The 17116-nt window shown below is 46.7% G+C and overlaps 1 protein-coding gene across 1 annotated transcript in view; it reads left to right on the top strand.

The window, feature by feature from the left end:
- epha4l (eph receptor A4, like) overlaps positions 1-17116 on the top strand; it is a 106518-nt gene that overhangs the window by 30960 nt on the left and 58442 nt on the right. Inside the window, exon 4 of the mRNA XM_042297578.1 lies at positions 9637-9792. Coding sequence (XP_042153512.1) covers positions 9637-9792 — 156 coding nt within the window. The remainder of the gene's footprint in view (positions 1-9636; positions 9793-17116) is intronic.

Raw genomic sequence — 17116 nt, forward strand, 5'->3', positions numbered from 1 at the left:
CACTAACACACAGAGCTCATACGTGCGCACATAAACACACACAGACACACAATAGAAGGTGTTTGGCCCCAGACAGACTGACGGCTGGGAGCTACTAGTGGATTACCTAATCAAACAACCTAAAATACCCTGCATGTGATTAGCAGAGATTATTTAGGTTGTAGTGAAATGCTTGTGCATCAAGCTCCGACAGTGCAGTAATATCTAACTAAATGCTTGTGTTTCTAGCTCCGACAGTGCAGTATTATCTAACTAAATGCTTGTGCTTCTAGCTCCGACAGTGCAGTATTATCTAACTAAATGCTTGTGCTTCTGGCTCCGACAGTACAGTAATATCTAACTAAATGCTTGTGCTTCTAGCTCCGACAGTGCAGTAATATCTAACTAAATGCTTGTGCTTCTAGCTCCGACAGTGCAGTAATATCTAACTAAATGCTTGTGCTTCTAGCTCCGACAGTGCAGTAATATTTAACTAAATGCTTGTGCTTCTAGCTCAGACAGTGCAGTAATATCTAACTAAATGCTTGTGCTTCTAGCTCCGACAGTGCAGTATTATCTAACTAAATGCTTGTGCTACTAGCTCCGACAGTACAGTAATATCTAACTAAATGCTTGTGCTTCTAGCTCCGACAGTGCAGTAATATCTAACTAAATGCTTGTGCTACTAGCTCCGACAGTAATATAATAAATGCTTGTGCTAACAAGTAATATCTAACTAAATGCTTGTGCTTCTAGCTCCGACAGTGCAGTAATATCTAAGTAAATGCTTGTGCTTCTAGCTCCGACAGTGCAGTAATATCTAACTAAATGCTTGTGCTTCTAGCTCCGATGCTTGTGCTTCTAGTGCAGTAATATCTAACTAAATGCTTGTGCTGCAGTAATATCTAACTAAATGCTTGTGCTTCTAGCTCCGACAGTGCAGTAATATCTAACTAAATGCTTGTGCTTCTAGCTCCGAACAGTGTGCAGTAATATTTAACTAAATGCTTGTGCTTCTAGCTCCGACAGTACAGTAATATCTAACTAAATGCTTGTGCTTCTAGCTCCGACAGTGCAGTAATATCTAACTAAATGCTTGTGCTTCTAGCTCCAACAGTACAGTAATATTTAACTAAATGCTTGTGCTTCTAGCTCCGACAGTACAGTAATATTTAACTAAATGCTTGTGCTTCTAGCTCAGACAGTGCAGTAATATCTAACTAAATGCTTGTGCTTCTAGCTCCGACAGTGCAGTATTATCTAACTAAATGCTTGTGCTACTAGCTCCGACAGTACAGTAATATCTAACAAGTAATATCTAACTAAATGCTTGTGCTTCTAGCTCCGACAGTGCAGTAATATCTAACTAAATGCTTGTGCTTCTAGCTCCGACAGTGCAGTAATATCTAACTAAATGCTTGTGCTTCTAGCTCCGACAGTGCAGTAATATTTAACTAAATGCTTGTGCTTCTAGCTCCGACAGTACAGTAATATCTAACTAAATGCTTGTGCTTCTAGCTCCGACAGTGCAGTAATATCTAACTAAATGCTTGTGCTTCTAGCTCCGACAGTACAGTAATATCTAACTAAATGCTTGTGCTTCTAGCTCCGACAGTACAGTAATATCTAACTAAATGCTTGTGCTTCTAGCTCCGACAGTGCAGTAATATCTAACTAAATGCTTGTGCTTCTAGCTCCGACAGTGCAGTAATATCTAACTAAATGCTTGTGCTTCTAGCTCCGACAGTGCAGTAATATCTAACTAAATGCTTGTGCTTCTAGCTCCGACAGTACAGTAATATCTAACTAAATGCTTGTGCTTCTAGCTCCGACAGTACAGTAATATCTAACAAGTAATATCTAACAAGTAATATCTAACAAATTAACATAAACCCAATACAACATAAACCCAATACAACATAAACCCAATACAAGATAAACCCAATACACACAAATCTGAGTAGGAATGAATTAAGACTATATATATATACCTATAGAAGAGCGATATTAGAGCAGAACAGACTAAGATACAGTAGAATAGAATAGAATACAGTATATACATATGAGATGAGTAATGCCAGATATGTAAACATTATTAAAGTGACTCGTGTTCCATTCCTTAAAGTGGCCAGTGTTTCCTAGTCTATGCCTATAGGCAGCAGCCTCTAATGTGCTAGTGATGGCTGTTTAACAGTCTGATGGCCTTGAGATAGAAGCTGTTTTTCAGTCTCTCGGTCCCCGCTTTGATGCACCTGTACTGACTTCGCCTTCTGGATGATAACTGGGTGGACAGGCAGTGGTTCGGGTGGTTGATGGCCTTGATGGCCTTTAGGTGACAAGCCACATTTCTTTAGCCTCCTGAGGTTGAAGAGGCTCTGTTGCGCCTTCTTCACCACGCTCTGTGTGGGTGGTCCATTTCAGTTTGTCAGTGATGTGTACGCCAAGGATATGTGTGTGTGTGTGTGTGTGTGTGTGTGTGTGTGTGTGTGTGTGTGTGTGTGTGTGTGTGTGTGTGTGTGTGTGTGTGTGTGTGTGTAATGACTGAATTATGTACGTAGGTGATTTATAACGTGCTTGAGGAAATACTGACCTTTGTTTACCTTATTTATAGAGACCGTTTCCATATTGCTTCCCTTTCCTCTTCTCCTGTTCTTATAGCCGTGTGTGCGCTGTTTGTTCTCCTTTCACATCCTCCCTTTGCCCGTCCCAATCTTGTTGACTCTACAGTACAGGATAGCGACCACATCAGCCAATTGTTGATCTGTGTGTGGTGGGAAGTCCCTTAGCACAACAACACTAGCATACCCTAGCATCACACTGTTAACCCCCCCTATAATTGAATAAAAATCCAACTCAGGAAAGCATGTCAGATACTCCCCTCCCACCCTCTCACCACCACCTTTCCCCCTTCAGGACTCTGTGGAATTGTAGCATAGACATTTTATTTGATTTTTTAACATGTATTTGACCTTTATTTAACTAGGCAAGTCAGTTAAGAACAAATTCTCATTTTCAATGACGGCCTAAGAACAGTAACCACTTAGTTTACCTGCTGCACCACTGTCCCCTGCTAGAATAATCCCTCAAAGCCTGCTGTGTGTTTTTGTGCATGGAAGATTTTGAAACAGAGTGCATGTGCAGTATAAATGTGTATGAGAGACTTTGTGTGTGCTTGAGTGTACATGCAGTTGTGTATAGAACATATGCAAGAGTGTTTGTTGGTATGAGTGTGTGTGTTGGTGTGTATGTGTGTGTAGGCATTGTTATTCATTATCCACCTGCCATGTGAATCCTGGGTCACAAAAGGTCTGTAGCGTTCTGGCGCTAATCCGGCCTGGGTGGTGCCACCCGCAGAACCTGGCATGGGCACAAGAGTGGAATCTGAGCACCCCTCCACCTAATAGGGCCAAGTAAAGCAATGTTTCACCACACACAAAGGTGGATCTGTTTAAACTACCTGCCACTCTGTCTCTTTCCCGTCTCTCTGTTTCTCTCCCTCTGTCTTTCTTTGTCTCTCTCTGTCTCTGTCTTGCCCACTATCTCTTTCTTTCGCTCTGTCTCACTTTGTCTCAATCTCTCTCTGATTTTTTCTCGCTCTCGCTCTCGCTCTCTCGCTCTCCATCCCAGAAGTCCCCCTCCACACCCTTTGTCCATTCTTGAAGGGTGGACTTTTCCTCTCAGTGTTCTGGGTGTAATACAGTCGATTTCGCTGATATAGCCATTGTGCTAAAAGGCTCCTGGACACTGGTCCAACACAGAAAGAACAGGGTGGAGAGGTGGGAAGTGGGGCCTACGTGACATAAAGAATACAGAGACCTGGGCCTGCAGGAGGTTTGAAAACAATATTTCAATATTAAAGTTATGCAATCCAAATAATAACAATAGTAGGTACCATGATGCAACCCGTTAAGCAAAATGGATGAGAACAGTCATTACTTTTTAAAAATGATCTGTCCTATGTTCTTAAATAGTTAAACTTGGAGTTTGATAGTGGTCTAAAATCATAAGTATTGTTCATTTATGCACAAACAAAAAACGATGCAAACAATTTCTATTCTATTCTTCATTTGTACCTCAGGTTTTCCTTCTGTTGTGTTGGCCTCAGGTTTTGGCTTGGCGTGTGTTCATAGTTGTGTCAGATAAAGCCATTTTAATTAGAGCAGCTTCTTGGGTGGCTCCTGGGTGATGGATTGCTTCTGTTGGAAATACATTTATAAATCATCTGGCTCTGACAGACAGACCCAGACAGACCTCTGGCAACCAAGGGGAACTGGTCTGGCATCAGCTTTATATATTAGCCATGTTCGCTCTCCTATCAACTGTTATCATTTTTGGTTAAAATTGGACCTTAATTAGGGCTACTATGGACATCACCCCAGATATTAGCGTTTAGTGCTTCTACTACGACTCCTTTTCCCACCATACAGGTTAAGGTTAAGATGCGTGTCTGTCATCAATCATTGTGATAGGTTTCGGTGGCCGTGTGTCTCTCATCCATCACACTGATAGGTTTCGGTGGCCGTGTAGCTGCGTGTCACCTTCAGAGCCGGGGGTAATTAATAACCCCACAAACTGAGTTAACAACTTAACCTGTTCCACGATCCTGCTGTTTTAATGACAGTTGCTAGCGGTTAGCGCCTAGTTAGCCCCAGCTAATAGCCAGAGGCTCAGGTTTTTGGATTTGTATGTGTTTTTTTAATGTTTCACTTTTTCTCTCTCTATGTGAGTTTGTGTGTGTGCGTGGGAAGGGGTAGTGAGTCCATTACTTAGAAACCTGTTTTATTCCGGCTGTCTGCTAGCTGGGAGAGAGAGAACCCAAACTGTTGCTACAAACTTGGAAGCACAGAATTATCTAGAATGTCATTGTATGCTGTAGCATTAAGATTTACCTTCACTGGAACTAAGGGGCCTAGCCCAGACCATGAAAAACAACCCCAGACCGTTATTCATTCTCCACCAAACCTTACAGTGGGCTCTATGAATTCGGGCAAGGACAGACAATTTTTACCGATACGCGCTTCAGCACTCGCAGTCCCATTCTGTGAGCTTGTGTGGCCTACCACTACGCGGCTGAGCAGTTGTTGCTCCTAGACGTTTCCACTTCACAAAAACTGCACTTACAGTTGACCGGGGCAGCTCTAGCAGGGCAGACATTTTATGAAATGACTTGTTGGGAAGGTGGTAACTTATGACGGTGCCACATTGAAAGTCACTGAGCTCTTCAGTAAGGCCATTCTGCTGTCAATGTTTGTCTATGGAGATTGCATGACGGTGTGCTCAATTTTATACACCTGTCAGCAACAGGAGTGGCTGAAATAGCAAAATCCTCTCATTTGAAGAGGTGTCCACATACTTTTGTATATATAGTGTAGTTTGAAAATAACATGCTGGCTCTTTAAGGTAGAGGAAAGAAGGAGATTCTCTCTTTGCCCTCAGGTTTGAAAACAGATGGCTTTGTTGTGAAAGAAAAGGCTTTGTGAGGACGCCTCAGTCCCCTTCAGAAGAACACTCACTGTCTGTTAGGACTGAGACAAAGAAAACAAAGCATTTGGAAGAAAGGGGGAAACGATATAGTTTGAACTTGATTCTTTTTCGGTATAAAGGAAGCAATTGTTCTGTCTGGGAAAGCCCAGTTTATGTGTGTTTAGTGTGTTGCATTCTTGGGTTTTGGCTGGCTATTCATGGGGTTCGTTCTTTCTATCATGCTTTATGTCTCGTGTGTATAGGAAGCTTTGTTGTGTGGCCTGGTGAGTGGGTATCTGCCATGGTTTGCGTGCGGGTCAGTTGATGAAGTTTTAGTAGCTGGATGTGTGGGCTAGTGTATTTCAGTAGGCTACTGTGGAGGATATTGTGGGCTATTTGAAGACTAATGTGCAGGTAGTTGTCATTGTGTGGAGGACATTGTTGAGTTTTTAGTCGGTGGATGTGTAGGTAGTTAGTTGTCATTGTATCGCCAGCTTTTGTGTGGTTTTTGCAGATGGCCGCGTCGGCCGTTTTGTTTTGAACAGATGTTTTCCACTTTCCCATCGTCTCACACGGTGAGCCCAATTCACCAACACAATCCCCACCACCCCAACAAAATGACTCGTTAACTCTCAGAAGCCCCCTCTCCTTATCCCACACCCCCACATGTGCTTCAGCTTACAGACAACACAGAGAGAGGAGAGAGGGGTGACGAAGGGTGACGAAGAAAAGACTAAAGCAATAGAGGAGGGTTGAATGAGTGAAAGAAGCGATAGGGATGAAGGGAGGAATGCGATGTCCCAGTCGATTCCATTTTGAGCCATTCCAGAATAGAACAGTAAGTCACCAGTCCCTTTGATCTCCCGGCACCAGGATCTGGCACCTGACAAAAACCTACCGCTCTGAAAGGAGGCTTGGGGAGAGAGAGAAGGAATTGGAGGAGAGAAGGAGGGAGGAATAGGGACATGAGGAAAAGGAAATGGGGATATAGAGAAAAATACTATTACAGAGGGAAGGTTGTGTGAATGCTAATGGAGAATCAGACAATATAATGAAGGCTCCTTACCTAGCCCAGCCCAGCCCATATGACTTTCTCTGAATTTCTCTGTATGTGTGCCTGTTAATGTGTGTATGTGTCTGTTAATGTTTGTGTGCATGTTGGTCATGGCCGGTCTGGGCGGTGATACATCCATGTAGTCTTAAGGGAGATTCCTTAGTAAATCCTCAGTCGTCCAGACCACCCAGCATTGTGGTCTCTTTCTCTCTCTCTCTCTCTCGCTCTCTCGCGCTCTCTCACGCTCTCTCGCGCTCTCTCTCAAACACACACACACACACACACACAGACACACACACACACACACACACACACACACACACACACACACACACACACACACACACACACACACACACACACACACACACACACACACACACACACACACACACACACACACACACATAGACACAGACGCAGACACACACAGGCACAGACACACACAAAAACTCCTAATGGGAAGCAAATTCCCTAGCTTTACTAGGATTTCACCCTCTCTTCCTAGTGCCTTTTCCTATCTGCAGGGCAAGAAACCATTATAAACACTTCTCTATGTTGACATAATGAAGATGCCAACCGATCTCTATGTCAAAGGGGGATTTTGAGGGTTTGCAAATAATTCTGCTGAAGAATAAGGCGGGGGCTATTTGGTAGTGGAGGTCACCTCAGGGCAGATTGATTATCACAGAGTAATAAACTCCTCAGCCGTGCACAGTGTGAGCTGGATCTCTCCTCACACCACTCTCAACCTCTCTTTATCATTACACAGAGGCCATGGCTCAAAGACCCAGAAGCATGGACCTCAATTAACTCTCCCCCCAGCTTTCAGTGAGGGGTGATCAGTCTAAACCAGCTGGACTTCCCCCGTGCCTCCCCCGGTCAGCTTCCTGGTCATAGCACATTGACAAAACCCCCTCCTAAACCTGGCGTTTCTCTTAAAACTCTCAAAACAGTCACAACCCCTCAACACAATACCCGTCCCTGTCGTGCCTCTGTGACGCATTTTGGCATTAAAGATTGTCAAAGATCCTGAACAGATAGAGAGATAGCACAAAGCACCTTCCGTTTTAATCCTCCCCTCTGTCTTCCACTGTGAGAAGAAGACTAGAGGCTCTCCTCTCCTCTAACCCCTGCCGGCGTGAATCAAAGAGGACCTTAGCGCTGAGCGTTAGCTGGTGAAGCGGCAGGGATTGGGTCTGATTGACTGGGAGGGGATGTGGAGATAAATACTCAGCAGGTAGCAAGCAGCAAGCTGTACTGGACTGGGCTGTGCTGGGCTGTGCTGGGCTGTACTGTGCTGGGCTGGGCTGTGCTGTGCTGGGCTGTACTGTGCTGTACTGGGCTGTACTGGGCTGGGCTGGGCTGTGCTGGGCTGTGCTGAGCTGGGCTGTACTGGGCTGGGCTTTGCAGGGCTGTGCTGGGCTGGGCTGGGCTGGGCTGTACTGAGCTGGGCTGGGCTGTGCTGAGCTGGACTGGGCTGTGCTGGGCTGTACTGGGCTGGGCTATGCTGAGCTGGGCTGTGCTGTACTGAGCTGGGCTGTGCTGGGCTGGGCTGGGCTGTGCTGAGCTGGGCTGTACTGGACTGGGCTGGGCTGTGCTGGGCTGTGCTGTGCTGGGCTGTGCTGAGCTGGGCTGTGCTGTACTGAGCTGGGCTGCGCTGGGCTATGCTGAGCTGGGCTGTGCTGGGCTGTGTTGGGCTGTGCTGGGCTGAGCTGGGCTGTGGGATACCAAAGGCTATGCTAGTCCTGTGGCTAGCTGATGTTAACGGGAGAGGGAGAGGAAGACACACAGGGAAAGGAGCCCAGTTTCATTATTGTGGCGCAGAGTAAGGGATTTCCCTCACTTTTTGGGGTTTGTGGACTTTCTTGTGTGTGGGTAGGTGTGTGTGTGTTCCTTGTGTGTGTGAGAGTCTGTGTGAAAAGGCATGAGTTTGAGTTAGCGTGGTGGATGCATGTGGGACTTTGAACACTACTCAAAGTGTTTGTGTTTTGTCTCATGAATTTATGAATATGGATTTACAAATTCATGCCTTTGAATGCCTTTTTGGGACTGATGGACTTACCCAGCCTTGTATAAAACACTCAGATAATTACACACTTTTATTCTACAGGGAAATGATTCCTCACACACACACACACACACACACACACACACACACACACACACACACACACACACACACACACACACACACACACACACACACACACACACACACACACACACACACACACACACACACACACACACTTACAGTGTCAACATAGCAGAGTTACACACACACACACACACACACACACACACCCCAGGGCTCAATGCCAGGGCTCAATGCCATTTGCTGGTCCTGCCGATGACTCAGTGATTGACAGGCTATTTGGCCCAATCGGTATCCTGGCTGTCTGAACCGCACCTCTCACAGAATCCATCTTTTGTCCTCCTCTTCTGGTCCAGTGCTCTTGGGTGAAATGGAACCCTCTAGACTTCCCAGATATGTTGGAAACCGGTACAGTAGAGAGGAACTCCTTGAAAGCCGAGATCTCAGATTTAGCTGTCAATGTCAAGAGGAAAGGGTAGCACCAACCTTCACCATAGTCAGAAAAGTGTCACCTAGGTTACAATTTGAGGCATTTGTAGTGTAGTGTAGGCCTTATGGTCTGAGAACCTGGCTCAGAGGAGACACTGGGCCAAACGAGGTGACATTTGTTTGTTAATTGTGTTGGAACGCCCATGGCTTTGCGTACGTTGCACATTGCAGCCCTGCCAATAAAGCATCGTTTAATTCTAGAGAGGGAGGAGGGGCGGTTCTGTGATATTTTTTGTAATTCTTGTATGGTAACTTCTCTCTATATTATTCTGATGAAAGCCAGCCTCAGGGCATTGGTGAAATGTCTGGGTTTGAGAGGAGAGGTGGGTAGAGCTGGAGAAAATGAATAGAAGATAGAAACCTCAGTCAGCTTGTTGAATCGCCCAACAAGAGAAGGAGAAATAGAAAGCCAGAAAGAGAGAAATAGATATGATTGACAGAGAGCAGCATTACACAGTGAGTGGTTTTACTATCTTGTAGTGTGTACTCCCTGTGAGTGTTCTATGTTCCCTGCCGACTGACTTTGTCTCTCTCGCTATCTGTGTTCTTACAGCCTGTAAAATTGGCTACTACCGTGCCCTGGCCACAGACGGTGCCTGCTCCAAGTGTCCTCTCCACAGCTACTCTGTCAGAGAGGGATCCACATCCTGTGCCTGTGACAAGGGCTACTTCCGCTCAGAGACTGACCCTGCATCCATGCCATGCACCAGTAAGTGTACACGCAAGCACGTACGCATGCACACACACACACACACACACACACTAACACAGTGGTTGCACACACAGCTGGTGTTTAATAGTTGCATTCTGATTCCAGGAGGTACTTAGTGATCACTCAATGTGACAAAGAACTAATGAGGAAACACTGCATCCAAGATTCACTCTTCCACCAGAGAGTGAGAGCGATAGGGAAGGAGAGAGAGAGAGAGCGATAGGGAAGGAGAGAGAGAGAGAGAGCGATAGGGAAGGAGAGAGAGAGAGAGAGCGATAGGGAAGGAGAGAGAGAGAGAGAGCGATAGGGAAGGAGAGAGAGAGAGAGAGCGATAGGGAAGGAGAGAGAGAGAGAGAGAGCGATAGGGAAGGAGAGAGAGATAGGGATAGGGAAGGAGAGAGAGAGAGAGAGCGATAGGGAAGGAGAGAGAGAGAGAGCGATAGGGAAGGAGAGAGAGAGAGAAGCGATAGGGAAGGAGAGAGAGAGAGAGAGCGATAGGGAAGGAGAGAGAGAGAGAGAGAGCGATAGGGAAGGAGAGAGAGAGAGAGAGCGATAGGGAAGGAGAGAGAGAGAGCGATAGGGAAGGAGAGAGAGAGAGAGAGCGATAGGGAAGGAGAGAGAGAGAGAGAGCGATAGGGAAGGAGAGAGAGAGAGAGAGAGCGATAGGGAAGGAGAGAGAGAGAGAGCGATAGGGAAGGAGAGAGAGAGAGAGAGCGATAGGGAAGGAGAGAGAGAGAGAGCGATAGGGAAGGAGAGAGAGAGAGAGCGATAGGGAAGGAGAGAGAGAGAGAGAGAGAGCGATAGGGAAGGAGAGAGAGAGAGCGATAGGGAAGGAGAGAGAGAGAGAGCGATAGGGAAGGAGAGAGAGAGAGAGAGAGCGATAGGGAAGGAGAGAGAGAGAGAGCGATAGGGAAGGAGAGAGAGAGAGAGCGATAGGGAAGGAGAGAGAGAGAGAGAGCGATAGGGAAGGAGAGAGAGAGAGAGAGAGCGATAGGGAAGGAGAGAGAGAGAGAGAGCGATAGGGAAGGAGAGAGAGAGAGAGAGCGATAGGGAAGGAGAGAGAGAGAGCGATAGGGAAGGAGAGAGAGAGAGAGAGAGAGCGATAGGGAAGGAGAGAGAGAGAGAGAGCGATAGGGAATGAGAGAGAGAGTGAGAGCGATAGGGAAGGAGAGAGTGAGAGCGATAGGGAAGGAGAGAGAGAGTGATAGGGAAGGAGAGAGAGTGATAGGGAAGGAGAGAGAGAGAGAGCGATAGGGAAGGAGAGAGAGAGTGAGAGCGATAGGGAAGGAGAGAGAGAGAGAGCGATAGGGAAGGAGAGAGAGAGAGCGATAGGGAAGGAGAGAGAGAGAGAGTGAGAGCGATAGGGAAGGAGAGAGTGAGAGCGATAGGGAAGGAGAGAGAGAGTGATAGGGAAGGAGAGAGAGAGTGATAGGGAAGGAGAGAGAGAGAGAGCGATAGGGAAGGAGAGAGAGAGTGAGAGCGATAGGGAAGGAGAGAGAGAGAGAGCGATAGGGAAGGAGAGAGAGAGAGAGCGATAGGGAAGGAGAGAGAGAGAGAGAGCGATAGGGAAGGAGAGAGAGAGAGAGCGATAGGGAAGGAGAGAGAGAGAGCGATAGGGAAGGAGAGAGAGAGAGAGAGAGAGCGATAGGGAAGGAGAGAGAGAGAGAGAGAGCGATAGGGAAGGAGAGAGAGAGTGAGAGCGATAGGGAAGGAGAGAGAGAGAGCGATAGGGAAGGAGAGAGAGAGAGAGAGAGAGCGATAGGGAAGGAGAGAGAGAGAGAGAGAGCGATAGGGAAGGAGAGAGAGAGAGTGAGAGCGATAGGGAAGGAGAGAGTGAGAGCGATAGGGAAGGAGAGAGAGAGTGATAGGGAAGGAGAGAGAGAGAGAGAGCGATAGGGAAGGAGAGAGTGAGAGCGATAGGGAAGGAGAGAGTGAGAGCGATAGGGAAGGAGAGAGTGAGAGTGATAGGGAAGGAGAGAGTGAGAGCGATAGGGAAGGAGAGAGTGAGAGCGATAGGGAAGGAGAGAGAGATAGGGAAGGAGAGAGAGAGCGATAGGGAAGGAGAGAGTGATAAGGAAGGACTGATAGGAAAGAGACTGCATCCCAGATTCACTCTTCCACCAGAGAGTGAGAGCGATAGGGATGGAGAGAGAGCAATAGGGAAGGAGAGAGAGATAGGGAAAGAGAGAGCGAGCGATAGGGAAGGAGAGAGAGCGATAGGGAAGGAGAGAGAGAGTGAGAGCGATAGGGAAGGAGAGAGAGAGAGAGCGATAGGGAAGGAGAGAGAGAGAGCGATAGGGAAGGAGAGAGAGAGAGAGAGAGCGATAGGGAAGGAGAGAGAGAGAGAGCGATAGGGAAGGAGAGAGAGAGAGCGATAGGGAAGGAGAGAGAGAGAGAGAGAGCGATAGGGAAGGAGAGAGAGAGAGAGCGATAGGGAAGGAGAGAGAGAGTGAGAGCGATAGGGAAGGAGAGAGAGAGAGAGCGATAGGGAAGGAGAGAGAGAGAGAGCGATAGGGAAGGAGAGAGAGAGAGCGATAGGGAAGGAGAGAGAGAGTGATAGGGAAGGAGAGAGAGAGAGAGCGATAGGGAAGGAGAGAGAGAGAGAGAGCGATAGGGAAGGAGAGAGAGAGAGAGAGAGAGCGATAGGGAAGGAGAGAGAGAGAGAGAGAGAGAGAGCGATAGGGAAGGAGAGAGAGAGAGAGAGAGCGATAGGGAAGGAGAGAGAGAGTGAGAGCGATAGGGAAGGAGAGAGTGAGAGCGATAGGGAAGGAGAGAGAGAGTGATAGGGAAGGAGAGAGAGAGAGAGCGATAGGGAAGGAGAGAGTGAGAGCGATAGGGAAGGAGAGAGTGAGAGCGATAGGGAAGGAGAGAGTGAGAGTGATAGGGAAGGAGAGAGTGAGAGCGATAGGGAAGGAGAGAGTGAGAGCGATAGGGAAGGAGAGAGAGATAGGGAAGGAGAGAGAGAGCGATAGGGAAGGAGAGAGTGATAAGGAAGGACTGATAGGGAAAGAGACTGCATCCCAGATTCACTCTTCCACCAGAGAGTGAGAGCGATAGGGATGGAGAGAGAGCAATAGGGAAGGAGAGAGAGATAGGGAAAGAGAGAGCGAGCGATAGGGAAGGAGAGAGAGTGATAGGGAAGGAGAGAGAGCAATAGGGAAGGAGAGAGAGAGATAGGGAAAGAGAGAGAGAGTGATAGGGAAAGAGAGAGAGAGCGATAGGGAAGGAGAGAGAGCAACATGGAAGGAGAGAGAGATAGGAAAAGAGAGAGAGAGCGATAGGGAAGGAGAGAGAGATAGGAAAAGAGAGAGAGAGCGATAGGGAAGGAGAGAGATAGGGAAAGAGAGAGAGAGCGATAGGGAAAGAGAGAGAGCGATAGGGAGGAGACGGAGAGCGATAGGGAAGGAGAGAGAGTGTGATAGGGAAGGAGAGAGAGCGATAGGGAAGGAGAGAGAGAGGGAAGGAGAGAGAGTGATAGGGAAGGAGAGAGAGAGCGATAGGGAAGGAGAGAGAGAGCGATAGGGAAGGAGAGAGAGTGTGATAGGGAAGGAGAGAGAGAGCGATAGGGAAGGAGAGAGAGAGCGATAGGGAAGGAGAGAGAGAGCGATAGGGAAGGAGAGAGAGAGCGATAGGGAAGGAGAGAGAGAGCGATAGGGAAAGAGAGAGAGAGCGATAGGGAAGGAGAGAAAGAGCGATAGGGAAGGAGAGAGAGTGCGATGGGGAAGGAGAGAGAACGATAGGGAAGGAGAGAGAGTGCGATAGGGAAGGAGAGAGTGAGTGATGGGGAAGGAGAGAGAGTGATGGGGAAGGAGAGAGAGTGATGGGGAAGGAGGGAGAGTGACAGGGAAGGAGAGAGCGATAGGGAAAGAGAGAGCGATAGGGAAAGAGAGAGAGAGAGCGATAGGGAAAGAGAGAGAGAGAGATAGAGAAAGAGAGAGTGATAGGGAAGGAGAGAGAGCGATAGGGAAGGAGAGAGAGTGATAGGGAAGGAGAGAGAGAGCGTTGGGGAGAGAGAGCGATGGAGAGAGTGCGAGCGATGGGGAAGGAGAGCGAGTGATAGGGAAACAAAGAGAGAGCGATAGGGAAAGAGGGAGAGAGCGATAGGGAAAGAGTGAGAGCGATAGGGAAAGAGGGAGAGCGATAGGGAAAGAGAGAGAGAGATAGGGAGAGATAGAGAAAGAGAGAGCGATAGGGAAGGAGAGAGAGTAATAGGGAAGGAGAGAGAGTGATAGGGAAGGAGAGAGAGAGCGTTGGGGAGAGAGAGCAATGGAGAGAGAGTGCGAGCGATGGGGAAGGAGAGCGAGTGATAGGGAAACAAAGAGAGAGCGATAGGGAAAGAGGGAGAGAGCGATAGGGAAAGAGTGAGAGCGATAGGGAAAGAGTGAGAGCGATTGGGAAAGAGAGAGAGAGATAGAGAAAGAGAGAGCGATAGGGAAGGAGAGAGAGCAATAGGGAAGGAGAGAGAGTGATAGGGAAGGAGAGAGAGAGCGTTGGGGAGAGAGAGCGATAAAGAGAGAGTGCGAGTGATGGGGAAGGAGAGCGAGTGATAGGGAAACAAAGAGAGAGCGATAGGGAAAGAGGGAGAGAGCGATAGGGAAAGAGAGAGAGCGATAGGGAAGGAGAGAGAGATTGATAGGGAAGGAGTGAGAGAGCGACATAGAGAGAGAGTGCGACAGAGAAAGAGAGAGTGATAGGGAAGGAGAGAGAGAGTGATATGGAAGGAGAGAGAGAGTGATAGGGAAGGAGAGAGAGAGAGCGATAGGGAAGGAGAGAGAGAGAGCGATAGGGAAGGAGAGAGAGAGAGCGATAGGGAAGGAGAAAGAGAGCGATAGGGAAGGAGAAAGAGAGAGCAATAGGGAAGGAGAGAGAGAGAGCGATAGGGAAGGAGAGAGAGAGTCATATGGAAGGAGAGAGAGAGTGATAGGGGAGGACAGAGAGAGTGATAGGGAAGGACCGAGAGAGAGTGATAGGGAAGGAGAAAGAGAGAGTGATAGGGAAGGAGAAAGAGAGAGCGATAGGGAAGGAGAAAGAGAGAGCGATAGGGAAGGAGAAAGCGAGAGCGATAGGGAAGGAGAGAGAGAGCGATAGGGAAGGAGAGTGATAGGGAAGGACAGAGAGAGAGTGATAGGGAAGGAGAGAGAGTGATAGGGAAGGAGAGAGAGAGCGATAGGGAAAGAGTGTGATAGGGAAGGTGAGAGAGAGAGTGATAGGGAACGAGAGAGAGTGATAGGGAATGAGAGAGTGATAGGGAAGGAGAAAGAGAGAGTGATAGAGAAGGAGAGTGATAGAGAAGGAGAGAGAGTGATAGGGAAGGAGAGAGAGAGTGATAGGGAAGGAGAGAGTGACAGGGAGAGGAGACTGTCTGTCTGTCTGTCTGTCTGTCTGTGTGTGTGGGTATAGTCTCCCTCACACACCTACATTGATAGCAAACACATTTGACATTTTACAGCCTAATGATCATTTTCCTCATGACCATTGCACGCCGTCTCTCTCTCTCCATCTTTCTTCACTGTAATCTTTCTTGTGACCACATCACACACACACAGTCATGCTATACAATCACCTTGGGTACATAAATAACCAAACAATGTTTGCAGTGTGAATCTGTAGACTGATAGATAAATGGCTACATATCAGTTGATATCATATGCTGCATTTCTCCATGGAAGGAAACCTATTTATTCACTACTGGCAGGGTCTGATTTAGTAGGGTCTGATTTAGTAGGGTCTGATTTAGTAGGGTCTGATTTAGTAGGGTCTGATTTAGTAGTGTTTGATTTAGTAGGGTCTGATTTAGTAGGGTCTGATTTAGTAGGGTCTGATTTAGTAGTGTTTGATTTAGTAGGGTCTGATTTAGTAGGGTCTGATTTAGAGGTCGACCAATTAAGATTTTTCAACGCCGATACCGACACCGATTATTGGAGGACCATAAAAGCCGATACCGATTAATCGGCCGATTTTTTATTTATTTATTTGTAATAATGACAATTACAACAATACTGAATGAACACTTATTTTAACTTAATATAATACATCAATAAAATCAATTTAGCATCAAGTAACTAATGAAACATGTTCAACTTGGTTTAAATAATGCAAAAACAAAGTGTTGGAGAAGAAAGTAAAAGTGCAATATATGGTATGTAAGAAAGCTAAGAAAGATGGTGGTTCCTTTTAACATGAGTCTTCAATATTCCCAGGTAAGTAGTTTTAGGTTGTAGTTATTATAGGAATTATAAGACTATTTCCCTCTATACCATTTGTATTTCATTAACCTTTGACTATTAGATGTTCTTATAGGCACTTTAGTATTGCCAGTGTAACAGTATAGCTTCCGTCCCTCTCCCGCTCCTCCCTGGGCTCGAACCAGCAACACAACAACAACAGCCACCATCGAAGCAGCTTTACCCATGCATACCAAGGGGAACAACTACTAGAAGGCTCAGAGCGAGTGACGTTTGAATCGCTATTAGCGCGCGCTAACTAGCTAGCCATTTCACTTCAGTTGCACCAGCCTCATCCCGGGAGTTGATAGGCTTGAAGTCATAAACAGCACAATGCTTGGCGCACAAGGAAGAGCTACTGGCAAAACGCAGGAAAGTGCTGTTTGAATTAATGTTTATGCCAGATTTTATGCAACGCAGGACACGCTAGATAATATCTAGTAATATCATCAACCATGTGTAGTTAACTAGTGATTATGATTGGTTGTTTTTTTATAAGATAAGTTTAATGCTAGCTAGCAATTTACCTTGGCTTACTGCATTCACGTAACAGGCAGTCTCCTTGTGGAGTGCAACGAGAGAGAGGCAGGTCGTTATTGCGTTGGACTAGTTAACTGTAAGGCTGCAAGATTAGATCCCCCCGAGCTGACAAGGTGAAAATCTGTTGTTCTGCCCCTGAACGAGGCAGTTAACCCACCGTTCCTAGGCCGTCACTGAAAATAAGAATGTGTTCTTAACGGACTTGCCTAGTTAAATAAAGGAATAAAAATATATATATATTCGGCAAATCAGCCCCCCAAAATAATGATTTCCAATTGTTATGAAAACATGAAATCGGCCCTAATTAATCGGCCATTCCGATTAATCGGTCGACCTCTAGTCTGATTTAGTATTGTCTGATTTAGTGGTGTCAGACTTAGTGGTGTCAAATTTAGTGGTGTCTGATTTAGTAGTGTCTGACTTAGTAGGGTCTGATTTAGTAGGGTCTGATTTAGTAGGGTCTGATTTAGTAGGGTCTGATTTAGCAGGGTCTGATTTAGTAGTGTCTGATTTAGTAGAGTCTAGTAGGCTCTTTAACCTACTAGTAGGGTCTGATT

This window comes from Oncorhynchus tshawytscha, linkage group LG14 (genome assembly GCF_018296145.1).
Source record: "Oncorhynchus tshawytscha isolate Ot180627B linkage group LG14, Otsh_v2.0, whole genome shotgun sequence".
NCBI lineage: Eukaryota > Metazoa > Chordata > Actinopteri > Salmoniformes > Salmonidae > Oncorhynchus > Oncorhynchus tshawytscha.